Source organism: Bos taurus, chromosome 7 (genome assembly GCF_002263795.3).
Source record: "Bos taurus isolate L1 Dominette 01449 registration number 42190680 breed Hereford chromosome 7, ARS-UCD2.0, whole genome shotgun sequence".
Lineage (NCBI taxonomy): Eukaryota > Metazoa > Chordata > Mammalia > Artiodactyla > Bovidae > Bos > Bos taurus.
In genome coordinates, this window is record NC_037334.1 from 6411101 (window position 1) to 6430290 (window position 19190).

The 19190-nt window shown below is 50.1% G+C and overlaps 1 protein-coding gene across 4 annotated transcripts in view; it reads left to right on the plus strand.

Moving 5' to 3' along the window:
- Positions 1 to 1380: 1380 nt before the first annotated feature.
- MED26 (mediator complex subunit 26) overlaps positions 1381 to 19190 on the plus strand; it is a 40680-nt gene continuing 22870 nt past the window's right edge. For 2 of the 4 annotated variants that reach the window (XM_024993952.2, NM_001098888.1), the window contains 1 exon segment: positions 1381 to 1713. Coding sequence is in view for 2 of the 4 variants with exons in the window: in NM_001098888.1 (NP_001092358.1) it covers positions 1642 to 1713 (72 nt within the window). In the remaining 2 variants the exon portion in view is untranslated. 4 annotated transcript variants of the gene reach the window in all.

A 19190-nucleotide genomic window follows, 5' to 3' on the forward strand; every position in this document is an offset into this window, starting at 1 on the left:
GAGCAGGCAACCACAACCACGTGGGGAAGCAGCCGTTTTTTGCAAATAAAAATGCTTCCCAGAAGCATGACAAATGCAAGACTAACAGGTGTAGCACAGAGCCGAGGCGCGCATGTGGTTCTCATCAGCTGCCTCTCTCCTGTTTTAAATGTAGGTCTTCCTGTAACAAGAAGAAAAGTTATTTCTCTCGAGGCTGCGGCTAATGATCCACTCAGCCTGCCTTTTTTACCCCTTTGCATAACCGTATATTTAACAAGAGCTTCCACGGAGAGAGCCGGCAATGAAAGAAGGCAATGATGAGGCTAGGGGCGGGGAGAAGCCCTTAGACTTGACATTTAACAGTTCTGGGTTCGACCGATAACTCTGGGTGACCTTGGGCCTCAGTTTCCTCCTTTGTAAGGGCGTTTCAGTTTTCCAGCACCACCATTCAAAGCAGGGTGGGAGGGTTTTTTAAACCAATGATTCTCAACAGGGGTCGAGTCTACCAGCCAGGGGACCTCTGGCAGTGATTGGGGACATTTCTGGTCCCCTGCAGGAAAAGGGTGTTACTGGCAGAGACCAGGGATGCTGCCGAACATTTTGCAACGCACAGGACAGAGTGATCCAGCCCCAAATGTTACTGGTGCCCAGGCTGAGAAACGCGTGGACACAGGATTGCAACGTTGGTGTCAACTCATGCGGCCTCGGGGCTTTCCTAGCTGCGGTAGCGGCTCCTCCGTGAGACACTTTGCTGTCTCATGTTTTGGGGATAGTAGCCCGAGGCGCTGCAGACCCCCGACTCGCACCCACCCCCTCTGGAGCGTCCCACAGCGCTCCTCAGTTGACCCTTCGGCGCACAGAATTACAACGTGGACGTCTGCCTCCTGGCCTCCCCGAACGCAGAGGAGCTGGGAAGGACCCCGGGGCTCAGGAAACTTGGCAGCTTCTCCCGCCCACGATTCCCGTCATCTTCGTCAGAATGGGGAAAGCGTTTCTACCCTAGGAGTGGGGTACTTCATCTGCCCTCTCCGCCTCGCTGCCCTGAGGGCGTCCGCCCAGAGCGCCAGGGTTCAAGGACTCAGCGCTCACCTAGCGTTTCCGTCGGAAACCTCTGGCCGCCACCCCCTCAACCTCCCGACTTGGGTGGGGGCGGGGCCTCCAGGCGGCGGCCGTTGCCCCGCCCAACCGCCTCCCAACGGCTCCCTGGGCCAAGCGACTGGGCGGAACAGAGGTGGGGGTGACTGCGCCTGCGCGCGCATGCGTGGAGTCTAGGGGCGGGGCCTGCAAGTGGCCCCGCCCAGACTCGGCGTCTCTGCCCGCCCTATCTCCCAACCTCCTCAGCGTGGCGCCGACGCTGCGTGCGGCGCGGGTTACCCAGAGTGCTTCGCGCGGGGGTAGCTCACTGGAGTTTGGTTCTCGAGGCGGCGGCAGCAGCGGCGACGGCTCCGGCGGCTCCTCCTCCTCCTCTGGTGGTGGCGGCGCCCCGGGCCTGAGCCCCGGCCCCGGCTCACCTCTCCGTCACCCCGCGCGCCCCCTCTTTCCCCGGCGCCGCGGGGAACATGAGGCTCCGCTCCCGGAGGCCGGCGAGTGAGTGACCCCGGTCCTCCGCCTCAGCCCGCCCGCCCGCTGGCCCGGCCGCTCCCCCCCCGCCTCGCCCAGGCAATGACAGCGGCTCCGCCGTCTCCGCAGCAGATCAGGGACCGGCTGCTGCAGGCCATCGACCCTCAGAGCAACGTAAGTGCTCCTCACACGGGTTTAGGTGGAGGCCGCGTGGGCCCAGGACCCTCCCCCTCCCTAGTGCTCCTCGTCCGCCGGGCTCCGAAGGATCCCCCGGACACCCAGCTTCCCCTGAGGGCCGCTGCCATCCCTGTCTCTCTTCCCCCGGGCCCGGGCCGGGGGCTGGTCGGGCAGCCCGGCAGCGCTCGGTACGTGAGGCCGAGGCTTTCGTGCGGCCTGGGCGAAGGGAGCAGATGGGAGCTGAGACTAGAGTTTTTCCCCCTCATCCACTCTAATTCTACGACCCTTGCTGTTCCTGACGGTGCTTCCCCGCCTCGCCTTTACCATAGGACCCGCGACCCCCGGGAAGCCCTCCCGGCGGGGGGGAGGGGAGGGGGAAAGGCTGTGAGCAACTGGTGTCCGGGGTAGGACTCGGGGAGCCCGTGCCGCCGGTGTCTCGGCCTTCTCGGTGATGAGGGAAGTCTTGTTTACCTTTCCTCCCGGTTGGAAGAACGTTTCTGGCTTCGAAGGGAGCCCCCCCGGCCTCCTTTACACCTAGCCGGGTGCCCAAGGCGCGTGGAGAGTCCCTTTCGGTTCTGAGAGTGGACTTGCCTTCGCTGGGTCTCTCTTGGGGTCGCTGCCGACGGAAGATGATCTTGTGGAGAGTGGGATTCTTCCTATTACCTTTCTGGGCCTAAGTACTCCTTGCGTCTCAGACCAAGGCAGAGCCCCGCTTTTTGGCAGTGAAGTAGAGGTGATTGTGTGCTCTCCCATTCCACCCAGAGCCCTTCTTCGTCTGCCCCCTACGTGGGGCCCTAGCCTGTTGGTTTGTGACCTAGACAGTCAGGGTTAACCCCAGGGTGTCGCTTTCTCAGGTGGTGCTCCACCGAGGCTGCTGTTTGTGGAGGGATCTCCCCTGCCCCCCACCGTGTGTGTTGGGAAAGAGTCATCATATTCTCATGTTTTCTCTGAGTGGTTGTCCGTGATAGGGGTCATTTTCCCTTGTGGCCAGAGTAAGTTCAGCAATGGCAAGATGTTGTAGCATCCAGGTATGAAGTGAGTCCCTGCATTTCCTGGGAGACCAGGAAGTGGCCATTGAAACCACTTTAATGTGCTGGGGATGGAAGAAATCATCTTTGGCTTGGCCAGGTAACTTAGGTTTCTGTCCCTGTGGGGACTTTTGCTTTTCCTTTACATGAGTTTTGCGGATTACTTTTAGCAGTAGGTTTTAGCCAGCACTCTGGGAATTATTCATGGTTGGATTGTACAAATTTGGTAGAAAGAGAGGAGTTGTGATCTTTGTGAGACCGATTTCTGTATCATAAGTAATTCTGTCATTCCTGGTCTTCAGGCCCCATGAAGATAGACTTGGTGGTACTTGTCTTTAACAAATGTATACATTTTTGTTATGACTTTGGGGGTGGAGTAGGCACAAGCTATATAAAACCTTGCAGAATGTTTGCAGTAACTGGTGCTGCAGCAGTTCCCAAGACTGAAAAATTAGAGGATAAAACAAGTGAAATGAAAAATGAGCCTTGGTGACTTTCACCTCAGAGTGTAATTTCTTGAATTCCATGTGCTTGTTTGCTTTCCAGAGATTCTGAATGGTTGCTGAGATATTAGCCCTGATCCTAATACCACCTAGGAGAGCTTTGGGATCAGGAGGCGCTTTAACAGGCAGTCACCATGTTGTAGCTTAGGTGGGGCGGTGACCTCAGGGGTTCCACTGTTTTGTAAGACTCTAAAGGGTTCCTAGGAGAACAAGAGGAAGAGGGTCCAAGCCTATGGTTGTGTTACGTATCATGGAGTGCACATTTCACGTGGGTTATCTGGGATGACTTAGAGTCATACTGATGTAAGTATAGTGGACGAAATCAGGGTATTGTCTCTGAATATGAGTGATGAGAAAGTGCCTCCTTTAAATGCTGCTGTTGTCAGTGATGTTCCTGAGTATTGTTACAAGCCGTTTGACAGGAGTGTGGCTTGGAGCAAACTCCACAGAGAAACTCTGAGCCGTGGAGGAATAGGTTGCTGGTAGAGATGGTGTGACCATATTTCTGCAGTTTCTCTTGATTGAACTGGGCTCAGGTGAGAGCTAGGTGGCTTCATCAAGGCATTGCCATCACACAGCTGCTCTTCTCTGCCTTAACCAAGTAGAAACTCCACTTCTGCATCGTTAGTTGACACATATTTAAGATGCTCCTGGAAAATAAAAATGGGGACACTGTTGAAGAGCCAACACTAAAATTAAACCTCTTCTGAGAGAAGCAATAGAGAATTGTGTCATTAATGCTTACCTTTATGGGCATGCAATTATGATAACAAACTTAACTTTTGCTTGAAAAGTCAATGTCAGGGAGCTGACCTAATATCCACAAGTATCTAAAAAGTTAGGGAAGTAACAAAGTAACATTTTCTGATCATCTCACTGACAAAGAGGGTTCTTAAGAGGAAACTTCTTTGCTCTAAATTCTAGCCTCTGGAGTACTTGAATATCTATAGCATCAGGCTTTGATTTAATAATTTTTGCCAACTCAGTAAAAAATTCTGTACACTCCTTTTCAAGAAGCAACTAAAAGTTGTTTAGAACAGTGAAAGCCTTACTCTTACCGTTGTATGGCAGCCCAGGGTGTTGAAAATCTTTCCGAAGTGCAGTGTGTGCCTTTGTTAATCTTGTTTTGTCATGGATAAAGTTGAGGAGGACTGTCTTCTTCCTGCCCAGAAATCGGAGTCAGTCCACTCAAGCATAGTCTCATCAGCAAGTGATTAGGTTCCTCATCAGCAAGTGATTAGATTCCCTTTTGTACTGGACACTCCTTATTTTGCTAAAGTTCGGGCTTTGTCTTCCAGAGGACAGCCTTCAGGAGGAGTTTGTTTCTCTGTCTGCTCCGTCTAGAGCAGAAGTGTTAGGCGTACTTTCTAAGTGCTGGTTAAACTACTGAACCCTAGACTCCTTCTTGGGTTCTCCAGCAGGAAATCTCAGGACTACATTTCTTCCTCAGTATTCTGCAGACTTCAGGTGCCAAGGGGAGATGACCAAGGGGCCTCTGCAGAGAGACACATGGAAAAGATCATTTTCCCACCTAGGAATTGGAAGGTGAGGATACCAGTGAGCTTCCTTGGGCTGTGGGTTCCTCATCCACAATCTGGGACTGGGGACTGGTGTGTTTGCCCCATAAAGCTCCTTCTAGATCCAGGTTCAGATTCTGGACCTGGGCATCAGACGCTAACGTGAATTGTTCGAGAAGTTTTGTCTTTTAATGCAGTATCTATTGTGTGAATTTTCTGAATAACAAATACTAACACACTTCTGCACAGAGATGTATGCTTTATCTGACTTTGTGCAACACTTCAGCAAAATCTCCTACTTTCTTCTAACAGCCTGTAAAGGGAGGTGGGGTGCGTGGCCAGTCTCCCCTTTCTGTGGGTGCAGAAGCCGACATCATGACAGTAGGTGCTGTTTAGTGTCTTCCATGGTCTGGAGAGGACAAAATGCCTTTGTTTCCTACTGACTTAATGTGAGGTGACTGCCCTAAAGTTAGGGACTTACCCAGAGTTATTAAGCGATAATGTTTCCAACTTTAAATGCACTGTAGTGATCTCAAATATGGAGAGACGGCTTCAGAAGAGGCCATGAGGGCAGTGTTCTTGAGCTGGTAAGAAAAGATGTGGGTGCCTCTTCTCTCCCACACAAGTTTATAAGAGATTACAACTTTACCTGTGATAGATCCAACAGGATGATGACATTAGACAACCTGTCCCGGAAACATCTGAAGGTTTCTGTCCGGGGAACAGAATCCTGGGCCAGACCACACCGTGATGTGGTAACTGCCAACTGATGTGGAACTTGTCATGGGTCTGGTGTTCCAGCTTTCTTTTCTGCTTCAAGATTTCAGCACTTCTGGTGTTTTTATAAAACACCATTGATCCTGCAGAAAAGAGGAATCTTTTAAGTTCTAAAATGGAAGGCTGTTAGTTCCAATTCTCATTAATATATTAGAACATATGAAATCGAAACATGTGGACTCTTCCTGATCACGCCGGTGGCCCAGATTCAGTAGCCTTCCTGTCTTTGCTCTTTTTGTTGTGGCCAGGATGTGTGAGGACAGCAGGATGGCATTTTGTGGCTTTGGGAAGTGGACAGGTGACAGTGTTGGTTGTCATCAGGTTTAAGTCCTTGTTGTGACTTGCCCTCTTCCTCAGAAGAAGGTGGACTTTGCTTTCTGTCTTCACGGAGGTCCTCAGAGGTGGCTCTCATCAGGGGATGTTGTCCTGGCTGCAGGTCACAGAGGCCTGGAAGACAGTTCAGATCAGCTTAGGGGAGAGGCATTTGTCCTGATACAGATACAAACAGGCACAGGCACTGTGGCCATGTGGGCTCACAACACCGCTTTGAGTGGTGGGCCATGGCCTCCAAGGGGCCAGGCTTGGCGTTCTGTGAAGGAGGAGCGCTCTGCTCACTTTGCCTCAATTTGTCCATGTGTCTGTCTTCGCAGATGGAGTTCTGGTTTATCCAGAACTGATTTTAACCCGTCATGACCTCTCTGTGACTGCCTCCAGTGGTCTCCTGCCACCCCACCACTGTCAGCTGCTTTCTGGAAGCTGGGGGCTCTCTGTCTCTCAGCAGAAGTCGTGCTTTTTCTCTTTATTCCTGGTGGTGGCTGTCCTGAGTCTGCCTGGTGCCTGTGGGGCCCACATAGCTGGCTGTCAGGTTGGGTGCCTGAGTTTGTGGCTCAGTGGCTGGCTGCATAGGCAGTGCATTTTCAGTCCAGCCTTGTGAGTGCCCACACTTAGAGCCCCCTTCTCCCACTGCTCCTTTTCATCCTCCAGACTGAACAGGTGTTGACACAGGGATTCCATGAATTGGAGAGCATTTCCTGCATAGGGAGGGCCTACCAGTATTCCGCATGCTGGATTTAAAAGTACACTCCGAGTGAATTTCAGTTCTTGGGAGGCAGTACACCTACATTTCAATCATCAACTCGACTCACGCTGTTTATGGAGATATATGATAAAACTGGAAAAGGTGGATGAGCTGTGGAGTAAACACTTCTAGTGAGTGTTTATGGTGCTGGCTGTGGCGGGGGCAGACCTGGGGATACCCAGCCACTACCCTGCAGGGACCTGGAGCAGGCGTAGTGTGCGCATGGATGGTCTGGGATTGGGGCAGCCTCACAGGGCTACAGCTCTTAGATCCAAATGGAACAGTTCTTCATGCGTCTTATTCAGAGATGGTTCAGAATTCTCAAGAACGTAAAATGACTTTGTAGAATCATTTTTTCCTCCATCATTTGTGTTTTCAGAAGGAAAAGGAAGTCATTTCTTGGTTTGTCTCTGACCTGAGGGGAATGGAGTGTTTGGAGGAATCACTGGCAAGTCATTGAACAGTTTACCGTCTCAGCAATGGGATAGGAAGAAGGCTGGTGAAGGGCCTGGAGGCTGGTTTACAGTACGGGTTTAGGTTGGCTCTGTGTGGCTTCTGGAGGCAAACTTAGGACTCGAAAGGCAGGAGTTCATGGGAGGTAGGTGCTGTTGGACTCGGGGGAGCTCTTCTTGATGATCATCAGACCTGGCTCAAGGGTCCAGGGCCAGGGTGCCAGGAGGGTGTCGCACAGGACTGGGCCCTTGGTCAGGACTCAGACTCTTGACCTGTGAGTTCCTGGAGGTTCTGTGATTATATATGGATCCTGTTAAAATGAAGGGTCATGTCAGATGTGTCCCAGCCAGGTGGGTGGGGTTAAAAGCCTTCAAATGCTCCTGGGACTGCAACAGAGTTTCCTGGAAATTCGTCCATTGGCGACTATAAAACAAAGAGCTGCCATTTACTAGCACTTACTGTGTGCCAGGGATGTGTAGTGTGCTTTGCATCCTGGGTGGTTCTCTGAACCACTCTTACACAAGGATGCTCCATCTTCATTTTAGGGAAGAGCAGAGGTTGAGGGCAGAGAAGGCAATGGCACCCCACTCCAGTAGGCGGCAGTCCATGGGGTCGTACAGAGTCAGACACGACTGAGCGACTTCACTTTCACTTTTCACTTTCATACATTGGAGAAGGAAATAACCCACTCCAGTGTTCTTGCCTGGAGAATCCCAGGGACGGGGAAGCCTGGTGGGCTGCTGTCTGTGGGTTCGCACAGAGTTGGACACGACTGAAGTGACTTAGCAGCAGCAGAGGTTGAGGGATCTTTCCAGTGTCACAGAGGTGGATATGGGAAAGCTCGGTGCCCAAACTCAGTGCTGGTTGGCTCCAAAGCCAGTGGGCCTAACAACCTGTTACATAAGCAGTGCCCAGAATGAAAGTTGAAGTCCAGTGCATCTTCTGAGGTTTACCTTAAATGTGAAGTGTTTTTAAACGTTAAGCTTTGCCTTTCCATTTTCTTCCCAGTTCCTACAACCTTTCCCCCCTAAAAATCTTCTGGCCTACTGGCTCCTAACCTTTTGGGATATCAAGTTCCATTTTTATGATCAGAAACATTCAGGAACATCCACCTGATGCCATCAGTACACTGATCAGGTGTACTGTTTTGTTTTGTTTTAAAAAAATTCAAGGACAGAAGCTGCTCCTAATCCAGTAATGTTTTGAAGTAAAGTTATAGCTTGTCATCAAGACAGCATCTACGGAAACCTACAAGCTGACTCCCTGTTTGTGTGTGGCACATTGGATCGGACCCTTTGCACTGCCTCTGGCTGGGGCCTCCTGTCATCCCTACCTCTTCCCTTTTCCAGAAACCTTTCCCACTTTAATCCAAGACAGTCTCCTTCAGGCACCTAACAGAACTTAAAAATTCTACATTCCTGCTGAGACTATATCTGTTCCCATGGGATGGCAAGTTCCTTGATAACAGAGCCAGAGTTATTCCCCAAGTATCCATAAAGAACTTCTTCAGTGAGTGGGTGCTCAGATGCTTGATGATGTTCTTGTGAAAGGGCTGGTCTTCAGAGCCAGCTGTCAGCATTTACTGAGTAGGTGCAGGTTGCCAGTACTTTACACATTTAACCTGTACAGCAATACAGCAACCTGGTGAGGCAGGTACCAGTGTAGAAACTGGGGCTCCGTGGACACAGTGCTAGAAGGGATGGCTCGGGTTGGAACCTCCCCACTTGGTCCTCACCCATCTGCTGCTGCCTCCCATGTCACTTGGGAGAGGGCAGTGGATACAGGGCAGGCAGTCCACTCTCCTGCCTAGATTTGGATCCTTAGGCTGGATTCTTCTGTGCAGCATTTTTATGCTTATTCAGCAGGAAAGTTGTACCTGAATACTCTGCTTTCTCTTGAATCAGCTGAGAAAAAGGTATTTTTCACTTTTTGTTTCTTGGCTGGCATTTTTCACCCCTGATAGAGAAGGTGGCTCTCGATCTTAGATCCCTGTCTATATGTGATCCCTAGAGACACTGATCAAATGCCACCTAGAGACTCTTTGGCCTTTTTTGATCATTGACATTGACAAACCAAACCCTTTCTGGACACCCCCACCCCCTACCCTCACAGATTTCATTCTTCAGGGCCAGAAAGTGGGTGATGCTTTTTCCAGGCCACACTTCATGGTAGGCCAGCCTGGTGGCTGCAATGGAGACTCGAGTCACTTGTCCACTGTGTGCAAAGTGATTTTGTAGGTGGCTGGCCCTAGTTCTGTGCCCGGGGGGTTCTGTGGTGGAGTCAGGAGAGTTACTGATGGAGAATTCAGCTGCACGTGACCATGGCTCACACCGAGAGGCCATTGGTGGCCTGGCTGTCCTCTTCCAGGTGCCAGTAGCCCCGCTTTCCTGCTTGTACCTTCAGCTGCGTCCCCTACACACTCCCCGGTCACAGTTGGCTCTGCAGAGCACCTGGCCTGCTAAGCTGGCCTTGGCTCTCCTGGCACACACCTGCGGGCTGGGGTTCCCTTGTCCCTACGATGCCTTACTTGGATATCCCCCTCCCCTATTCCAGCTTAGCTCTCTGGACCCCTCTGCCATCAGGTCCCTGGTCCAGCTTGGGGTGAGTGGTGGGCTGGTGGCCACAGGGTGATCCCCAACATAGCTATCTGTGTCCTTAAGGCCAGTCCTTCTTGAAAGCCATTTCCAGTGAACACGTCCCAGCTTTTTTTTTTTTTTACCCCCTTGGTGTGCCTTGGGATCTGTGCCAGGCAGATAGTTGGCAAGCCAGCTTTTTAGTGCTGTGGGGGGGAGGGGGGTGAGTGACACTGATGTGGAGGTATGTAAAATGGAAACAATGGTTTCTGCTAATTACTTCACATTGTTTCCTTCAAGCATTCAGTTAGATAGTTGCAGGCAAAGCACCTTTATGACTTCTGCATTGGCTTGTGTTGCACAGAGGCCCAGAAGTGGATTTCTTCTCAGGTGACACCCTGGCTTTACTCCATCTCTCTGTTTTGTTTTTGGTTGTGTTGCCTTTGCACAGTGGGTATCGTCTCCCCAGCCCCTGTAGCTTTGGGAATCACTCTTACCGACCATCATCCAGGGCAGAAGAGGAAGGTACCTCTTCCCCAGAAGGCCGAGCAGACGTTTTCTGGTCCTTTGATTGAATTTGTCTGGACTTTGATTGAATTAGCAGACTGTGTTGATTGGTTCACCCCTAAATCAGGACATGGTGGACTGACCCAGAGTAGAGGAGGTGTCCCCAAGAAACATTAGGGCACTGTTCATGGGAGAATAGGGTGGGAGTTGCCTGGTAGTGACCCTGGGTGATGCCTTTGAGGTGCTGCTTTCGTCACCTCTTTAAATTAAAATTTTGATATGATCGCGCCTTCAAGTAGTTGAGTGTTCTGCTGGGCCCGGGATTGGGTCCAGGTAACAGAATGGACATAACTGAAATATGAATTCTGGAGTAAGCAACGGGTGGTTTGCATGGCGTCAGATCGCAGCATGGGGTTCTAAGTACCCCTTTGTTCTGGCTGAACTGCAGACTCTGATTTGCCTGCAGTCACACTTGGGTGCCTTGTATTAGCGCAGGTGCCTGGTTGCAGCTTCTGGCCCCATCCTGGGCTAAGGAGCCCTCTGGGAGTCCAGGGGAGCCTCAGCACGGCCCTGCTTGTGCTGTGTCCCGCACGCCGTCACCTCTCCTGCCTGCGTGGGGCTGGGTGGGAGGAAGCGGTGCCTATGGCCAAGCAGCAGCCGAGCTCTCCAGCCTTGTGTTCTCTCAGGCTCAGCATGGATGGCTCCTGGGAGGTCTGGTCACAGCTGATTGTTGTGTCCATTTCCTCTTAACTGTCCCCTTCCCCTGCTTAACAGAAGCTGGTACCTGCTTGCATTTCAGAGTTTGGTTTCTTTCACTTAGGTTAGCTGAGATAGAGCGGGTCAGGTGATCTTTCACGGCCCTTCATTTTCCCCTTCCTATGTGTCTGGGGAGCTCTGACAAGCACTCAAAGTTGGTGATGTCTGCTCCCCCTTGGCTGGATGCTGGCATCTGGGCAGTGGCAAATGTGGGCCACGTGTTACGATTGAGGTGTGTCTGGGGGCAGAGAGGTTTGTGAATGGACATTTCCCTTTCGCTTCTATTTTAAAGGAGCTTCTTATTCTTAAGCATTTAAAGTTCTCCCTTTGAAGGCTGGTCAGCAAGCCAAAGCTGCTGCTGCTGCATGCAGGAGCTTCACTTCTCACCATCACCCTCCTTAATGAGGTGAGCTCATCCTGTATTTGTTTGTAAGGTTTCTCCTTGCACCACTGAGTCAAAATATTGTTTGGGATTAGAATTGGAGTGGGAGCACTGAGAGGGAAACTGTTCTGTTTTTTTGTCCTCGACACCACGTGCATCTGTGTGTTATGTGGATAGACTTGTTCCACGTGGTGGGAAACGTAGTAGCTCTGGGATTAGAACTGTTGAAGGCTTGGACAAGGATGGATTCGCTTTCAGCTTGAAAACTCCTGGAGACTTACTCTGGCTTGGCTTGGGGGTGGGGTGAAAATGGTAATGTCCACAGGAAGTCGGGGAGGAGCTTGCAGAAGCAGCAGCTCTGCTGTGCAGACAGAAGCCGCAGGTGTCCCTTGACTGCTGTAGCCCTCCCGTGTGGCAGGGCAGAGACAGTGAGACACTGGTCTGGACCAGGAGGTAGGGGCTGTCTTTGGGTTGCTGGTGGACCTGCTTGTTGGCCCCCCTCAGAGTTAGGGGAGTAAGCGTCTGCCTTTTGCCCTGGGGATGATGCTCCTTTGTCAGGAGTGTAGTCGGCATGGTTTTCTGTCCTGTCGGTGGTGGGCGCCCCCAAGTCAGGAAATAGGAAGTGGCATCATCTGCTTTGTGAGATGAGCTGGCCTTGGGCATGAGGACGCATTACTGACACTTGTCACTTGAGGCCGTCTCCCTGGGTGTTATGCTGTCCTTAGTGACCCACCGCAGGCTCAGTGCTGAATGCAGCTGCTTGGGAACTCAGGAAGCCTGAGGACTAACGCTAGAAGTTGCTGTGGTTGGGCCCCTGAACTGTACTGCACTGGCCTTTCTGCTCTCTCCTCCTTGTACCTCATTGTACCACCTTGCCTTCGAATATTTGACTTTGCTTTGAGGACCCCTGTCTGGCCTTTAAGACTTTCCGCAGATGTCTCACCATGGTTTCCGGTGAGCCCTGGGCGCTTGCAGGCCAGCCAGCTACTGCCCTCGGCATGCTGTGCTGTTGGTTGGTGGTGCCACAATCGACTGCTCTGCTGGCTGCCTCCCCTGGTCGCCCCATTCCTGTGAATGGGACCTTAGGGAGATGTAGCCTCTTCCCAGCCAGTCTTCTGCATCCAGCTCTTGTGTGTGCCAGCCCCAGAGTGAGTGTTCAAAAACAGACTGGGATGTTTCACTCTCTCTGTTGGGGCCATGTGGCTGACTGGGTAGCATGGGAGCTCTGTAGATGACATAGTGAAGAAGGCAGTCTTTCTCCAGGTGGAAAACTTGGGCTTTAGAGTTGGGCAGAACTGAGATGGCAGTGTGACTCTGCTGTTCACCATGTAGTTTTGGATGAAGTTAGGTTTGCAGCCTTAGTTTTCCTTGGAGGATGTGCTAGTGGGACATCCTCTACTGAGAGTGGACTGTGGTCCCTGGCCTGAAGCATCCTGGGTCTTGATGTGTGGGTGGTAGCTGACAGTTCACAGACTTGTCGGTGGGCAGCTCACCCAGGTTCCATCCCTTGGTGGACGTCCTTAGGGTGCTTGGTGATTGAGGTCTAGCCAGTCATGGGGCTACATCTTTCCTGGCCAGTGATTGGTTCAGGGACGGACCTGTGACCATTTGAAAGTTTTAATGCTTTGCTGGGGTACTTGGGGGAGACTTAAATGGGAAGGATGTGAACAGGTTGCTGCTAGGGTCTGCTGCGTGAGGACAGCCTGCCCAGGAGTAAGAGTGGCCCAGAGGGATGGGGAGGAATAAGTTGCCGGGGCTCAGTTGGCCCTAGGTGAGTTGGTGGCGTCTTTTCTTGGTGAAGTCCATTTATTTGATCTGACCTTTCTGTCACTTGCAACCAAGAGAGCCAGCTGAGCACAGTGTCTGGTCTCTGGCCTCCTCTCTCCTGCCCTGCTCCAGCCTCTCTCAGCTGCTTGTCAGCTCCTGACCTGCTGTTGCACCCCCACCTGGATAGTCTGCCCTCCATTCTCTTTCCTTCCTACCTGCTTCTCTGGGCTCAAGGTGTGGCTTTCCTCCCACAGCAAGGCCCTTGCCAGCTGTCCAAGGAGCACTGTCTTCTCTTCCTGGCACCCTGGTCTGATCTTGCCCACCTTTAACCTGTCTGGCGTGCCTGTGTCCCCTTCTGCTTTGGTCCCTTTCTTGCTGTTGCATATAGTTAATTCTTTTAGGGCCAATGACCAGCTTACTGTGGGTCCATCTCTGATTTCAAGCTGTGGGTGAGCACAAGCATTGCCTAATCTGGCAGCACCAAGCTGGGTTCAGGGTAGAAAGAGTTCAGGTTTGGTGGGGACTGGGCAGGGCAGCTGCTTGGCTCACAAGCATTGGGGTTGGGGTGGCTGGTTCCCCAAAGGGCAGCCCTCTCCTTTGACTGTTTGGCCCTCTCCACACCTCAGCTGTTTGGGGTCCTCCTATGGTGCGTCAGTTCCCTTCTAGCCATAGTGGCATGGTCAGCACTCAGGCATTGAGTGTGTCTTGTGTGTGCCGCTCAGTTTTAGGGAGTCTGGAGATTCTAGAGGCTGGAAACAGGACAGGCGAGAAGGTGGGCAGTTTTGGTCTGGCAGCACTTGCCTAGCCTCCTCTGTGGTGTGATGATCCCTCTGTCCCAGCACCAACCCCCCACCCAGGAGTGCGCATACCTCCTCTCTCCTTTGGGCCACCTGGACTCCCCCTGGAAGAGGGTTCTGAACCCTGAAGCCCTGCTGTGCTGTAAGAGCAGTGGCTCCAGGTCCTCCTCAGTTGCTTCTGCCGGAGTGGCCTCAGGGTGAATCACCTAAAGCCTCTGGGCCTCAGTCTCTCTACCTGTGATGTGTGGCTGTTGTGCCATCACCTGGCGGTGTTGTCCTGAGGGGTTGAGTGTGTTAGGTGCCTGGTGCAATGTCTGACTTGGGCTTAGTCACCTAGAGGAGGGCGGGAGCTGCTGCTGTTTCTGTGGTAAAGATAAGGAAAAGAGTGAGGGAGCCTGTTCTTACCTGAGGCCTTGCAGCTGGAAGGAGCAGAGAGCGGATTTTTCATTCTATTAGTGGGTAATAGACCTGCAGGTGGAGTCAGCCTGGAGGGACTGAATCTCAGTCAGTCTAGTAAGCAACCCTGCTTAACAAATCCAAGTGTTCAGTGTCTTTTGATGTCATCTTTTAAGGGTTGTATGTTTGTAAGGACTTTATCTTTGGACTATAACAGAAGCAGGACAGTAGCAACTCATTGTACGCTCACTCTGTGATGGATAGTATCCCATTTAACAGATGAGACTCAGGCTTAGCCAGGGTAAGTAGCTGGCCACCGCACAACTGACCTCAGAGCCTCTGCAAGGAGGGGAGGCGACAGTGAGAATCCCTGTGGAGCTCTTTGCTTCCTGGCAGAGCACTGGTGCTGATGGAGATGGTCTCTGCTTGCCCGTGCATGTGGCAACCCCAGCCACATGTGCCTCGGGAGCACCTGCCTGATGTGGGTTTAATTTTAATGCCTACCTCAGTTGGCCAGTGCGCTTCTGGGCCTCATCCCTTGTGCTTTGGGTAAGAACTGAGGCCTTTGCTGTGTTTTTCCACATGGGGCATGGGGTAGCTTAGGGGTGCAGAGCACAGCCCCCGTCCCCTCCTGGCAACCCCCACCCCCTCGCACCTCCTGGTTTTTCTGGTATCTCTGGGCCCTCTGAGCTGTGTCAGTGCCATTCATGAGGTCTTGTCTTTTGGAGAAGAAAGCCTTCTTCCCTTTTCTTAACTACAGGTTGATGGGTGCAAAATTGTCTGAGCCTCCCGCCAAATGAAAAAGACGAATGGATGGGCAGATAGAAAAAGTATTTCCTATGCAGGGGTTTTGGAGGTAGACCTGGGTTCAAATCTATATAGCTCTGTTTCTGCGGTGCTTGTCTCTGGGCAAATCGCAGCAGATACTGCGGACAGTCTGTCAGACTTGCTGTCCTCTTGTAAAGTGAAGACAGGCCCTGCCCGCCAAAGGGTAAGTAACGCCCAAGGGAGTCGCTGGGTACATCGGAGACACTGAACACAGGCAAGTACATGCCCCCACCCCTGCTTTTCTTGACGGGTGGGGCTGGGGCCAGTTTTCCTCCTGGATGAGTTTGTAGATATTTAACTTTGGTTTTCACAGATGGTATTTTTTCCCAAAGATAGTCTTCGTTTTAGTGTGAGCAGTTACCAGACAACATTGCATAATTTTGCACATTTCTGAAAGCTCCCTGGGGGGAAGTGGGAAGAAATTGGTTGTAGAACAAAATCTCAGGCTTGTAGACGGAAAGACACACTTCTTTAGAAGAAGTGCTAGGGTTGGAACTCCCAACCGGACTTATCACCTGCCTGAACTTCTCCGAATCCCTCTATATTGCAGTGCAGACCAGGGGAGGGAAGGGATCAAAATACAGATTTCTGTGTGTGTGAAATCGCCTAATTTACGAAGCAGTGTTCTTTAAATGTGAACTTACTCAGAGCTAACAGTCACAACCTCCCAGAGACATTACCAGATAGGGAAATACTAATGTGATGAATAACTGAGAAATGCATACCTTATACTCAAATATGTAGGTAAAATGGCATTGGCAGGTAAGCAAGACTGGGCGTCAAACCGTCCTGTTGCTATTTTACATCTCCTACTCTCCCCCCTCATCCCACCCAGCCCTGCTGGCAGGACCCAGGAAAACTTCATACTTCTTCCTTTTGAGAAATACTTATTGACAGGAGGTGTAGCTTTGGTCATGTCCTTTGATCTAGACATTTTTTAACTCTTGGAAATTTATTTACAGATACATGATCATTTTTAATAACAATGTTAGTGAATATATTTATCCAATAGTAATTGTTAGTATCATTAATTAAATGGCATGGGAGAGGCTTAGGAAACATGGTGCATCCACTGAGTCAGACAGCAGAGAGCTGTGGAGATTGACCCTGAAGATGGCAGGGAAGTGGACACGCTTTGTCGTGATGAAGAAAAGGGGCTTTTTTTTTTTTTCTTGGTCAGCATCGCACAACTAGGAAAGGCACAAAAACTAGAACTTAGGGTAAAATGGGAGGCATTTGTATTGGGGCAATAGGAATGGTTTTGTTTTTGCTTTTCCTATTGTTTTTTTCAATTAAACAGTTAAAAAAAAAAAAGAAGAAGAAGAAAAAGTAGATTGATTTAGCCTGAAGAGTACTTAAACTATTGAGAGCAATCAAGATGTGGAGTGGATCAGGGGGCCTCTGTGTACTGCAACCAGCGGCGAGAAGAGGGTTATTTTCTCTCTCGTGCCTTTTTGGAAGGTTCAGAACAGGAGTGTGCAGCTCTTTACCCCAGTCAAGCCCACCCATCATGCTTTTCATGCTCTCAGAGCACAGGAGTCCAGCCCACCAGGACAGAGAAGACGTGTATGAAGTTTTCCTCATTGCAGTCAGTGCCGCAGTAGCTGTGGCTCTGTTCAAGTCCTGGGGTCATCTGTGCGCCACGCTTTTCTCTACCTTAATGCGCCCAATCCACCTGCAAATCCTACAGATGACTTTGGTAACTCTACTACCAAAATGTATATTCTCCTTTCATCATCTTTTCTCTGTCTTGCCCCTTCCAAACTGATATCAGATCACACCATTGGCTTAAGATCCTCTGTGATTAGAACAGGCATCCCCTTTCCTATTGTCATGAAGAATTGATGCTTTTGAGTTGTGGTGCTGGAGAAGACTCTTGAGAGTCCCTTGGACAGCAGGGAGATCAAACCAATCAACGAGAATTTCAGTGGAAGGACTGATGCTGAAGCGCCAACACTTTGGCTACTTGATGCCAAGAGCTGACTCATTGAAAAAGACCCTGATGCTGGAAAAGATTGCGGGCTGGAGGAGAAGCGGGCGACAGAGGGTGAGATGTACGCCCTACAGAGGCGTAGATAAGTACACCATAGATAGCATCACCGACTCAATGGACATGAATCTAAGCAAACTCCGGGAGATAGCGAAGGACAGGGTAGCCTGGTGTGCTGCAGTCCGGGGAGTTGCAAAGGGTTGGACACGACTTAGCGACTGAACAATAACAATGACAGGTGCTGTATGGCTTGGCCCCTTCTTTCCTTTCTTGTCTCATTTCTACTTCCCTCTCCCTCATTCATGGCTGTGTAGGACACCTCCCTAGATCTGACCTCAGATTCCTTCAGGCTTCTCTTGTCCAGCCTTTGTAAAGAGCTCCCTCCCCTCCCCTCCCTGCTGTCACACTGCCTGTCTCCAGACTCTTGTCAGTTCACGAAACACATAGGAAATAGGGTGTCCAGGCAGGGCACTGGGAAACTGGAGCTGGGAATGAGGGGCGAGCAGTTCGTTTCTTCAGTATAGTTTTGAGAAAAATAAAGTGTAAAGTGTTAGGGGATTTGCTGAATATTGAACTTTATTGAATCTCCCAGTAACATTATTGATGTTCCTAAAAGGGAGCACTGTGTCCTTGAACACAACTTTTATGTGTTAGCTGGGTTTTTTTGTTTTTCCTTGACATTGATAATCACCATGGAGAAGTTCAGTTTGCTTGCAGAGATGATAAAACTTAGAACCATTTTTTAAGTACGCCATAATTTATAAGAGTTAGCATCTAAAGAATGCAGGTTCTTTCCTCTTTTCATTTATATGTTATGCTGAATTATAGTAATGCAAATGGATTTTAGTTTTATTCAGCCTTTATTTTAAGCACTTTGAAGTAATAGAGAACTCTAATTTACTCTATGTGGTGTGCTTATAAATGTTTGAAAGCTGGCTTTCCAGGAAAAATGCCTTATATGTACATACATGATTATACTCATAGAAAGGATAGGTAGCAGACAGTTTACAAGTAATCATGAAACACAACACTTTATTTTCAGTTCGATGTAGCCAGTTGTTTCACCCAGACTGCTTTGTTTGTATTTTGTTGAAGTTTTGTATCCATAGTCAACTTAAGAGTTTAATTTTGACATGAACATTGACTGATAATTGTTATGTTAGTGAGTGAAGTAATATCTTTGCAAAATCAGATAATAGTTTTCAAATACTGGAAGAATATTTCCTCAGTTGTTTGTGCTGTTCCTACCGGCGGCACACTTTGAAGTTTAATCTGCATAATCAGTATTTCCTTAAGTCTAAATCCCAGGGGCTGGTGAGCTGTTTCTGGACCAGATAGTAAATATTTTCAGTTCAGCTTTGTAGCTCATACCGTCTCTGTCACAACTCCGCCTTTATGCATACCACAGAAGCAGCCACAGATAATTTGTAAACAAACAAACATGGCTGTATTCCATTAAAACTTTATTTACATGGCTGATTTTATGTTATGTGAATTTCACTTCAATAAAAAATATATAAAATGAAACTTTTAAAACTCTTTACGAAAACAGGCAGTGGTCTGGATGCAGCCCAGGACTCTACAGAGGCCACCAACTTGAGAATAAATCAAGCCCTGATTTGTAGTGTTTGCCGGTTTCCATGGTATAAATACTTTCACTGTGTCTGATTTCAAGCTACTAGCATGATGTCACCCAACGTGAAGTTGGGAAGACATGTTGCAGTAGTAGACATGGCCAAGATATGGTAGTCATGAACAAACTCGAAAACCCAGATAATAATGCTGTGCTCAGCGGTGTCCGACTCTTCACTGCCCTGTGGACTGTGGCCCGCCAGGCTCCTCTATCCATAGAATTTCCCAGGCAAGAATACTGGAGTGGGGTGCCATTATCTTCTCCAGGGGATCTTGCCAGCTCAAGGATCTAACCCGCATTAGCAAGTGGATTCCTTACCACTAGCGCCACCTCATTTCAGTTCAGTTCAGTCGCTCAGTCGTGTCTGACTCTGCGACCCCATGAATCGCAGCACGCCAGGCCTCCCTGTCCATCACCAACTCCCAGAGTTCACTCAGACTCAGGTCCATCGAGTCAGTGACGCCATCCAGCCATCTCATCCTCTGTCAT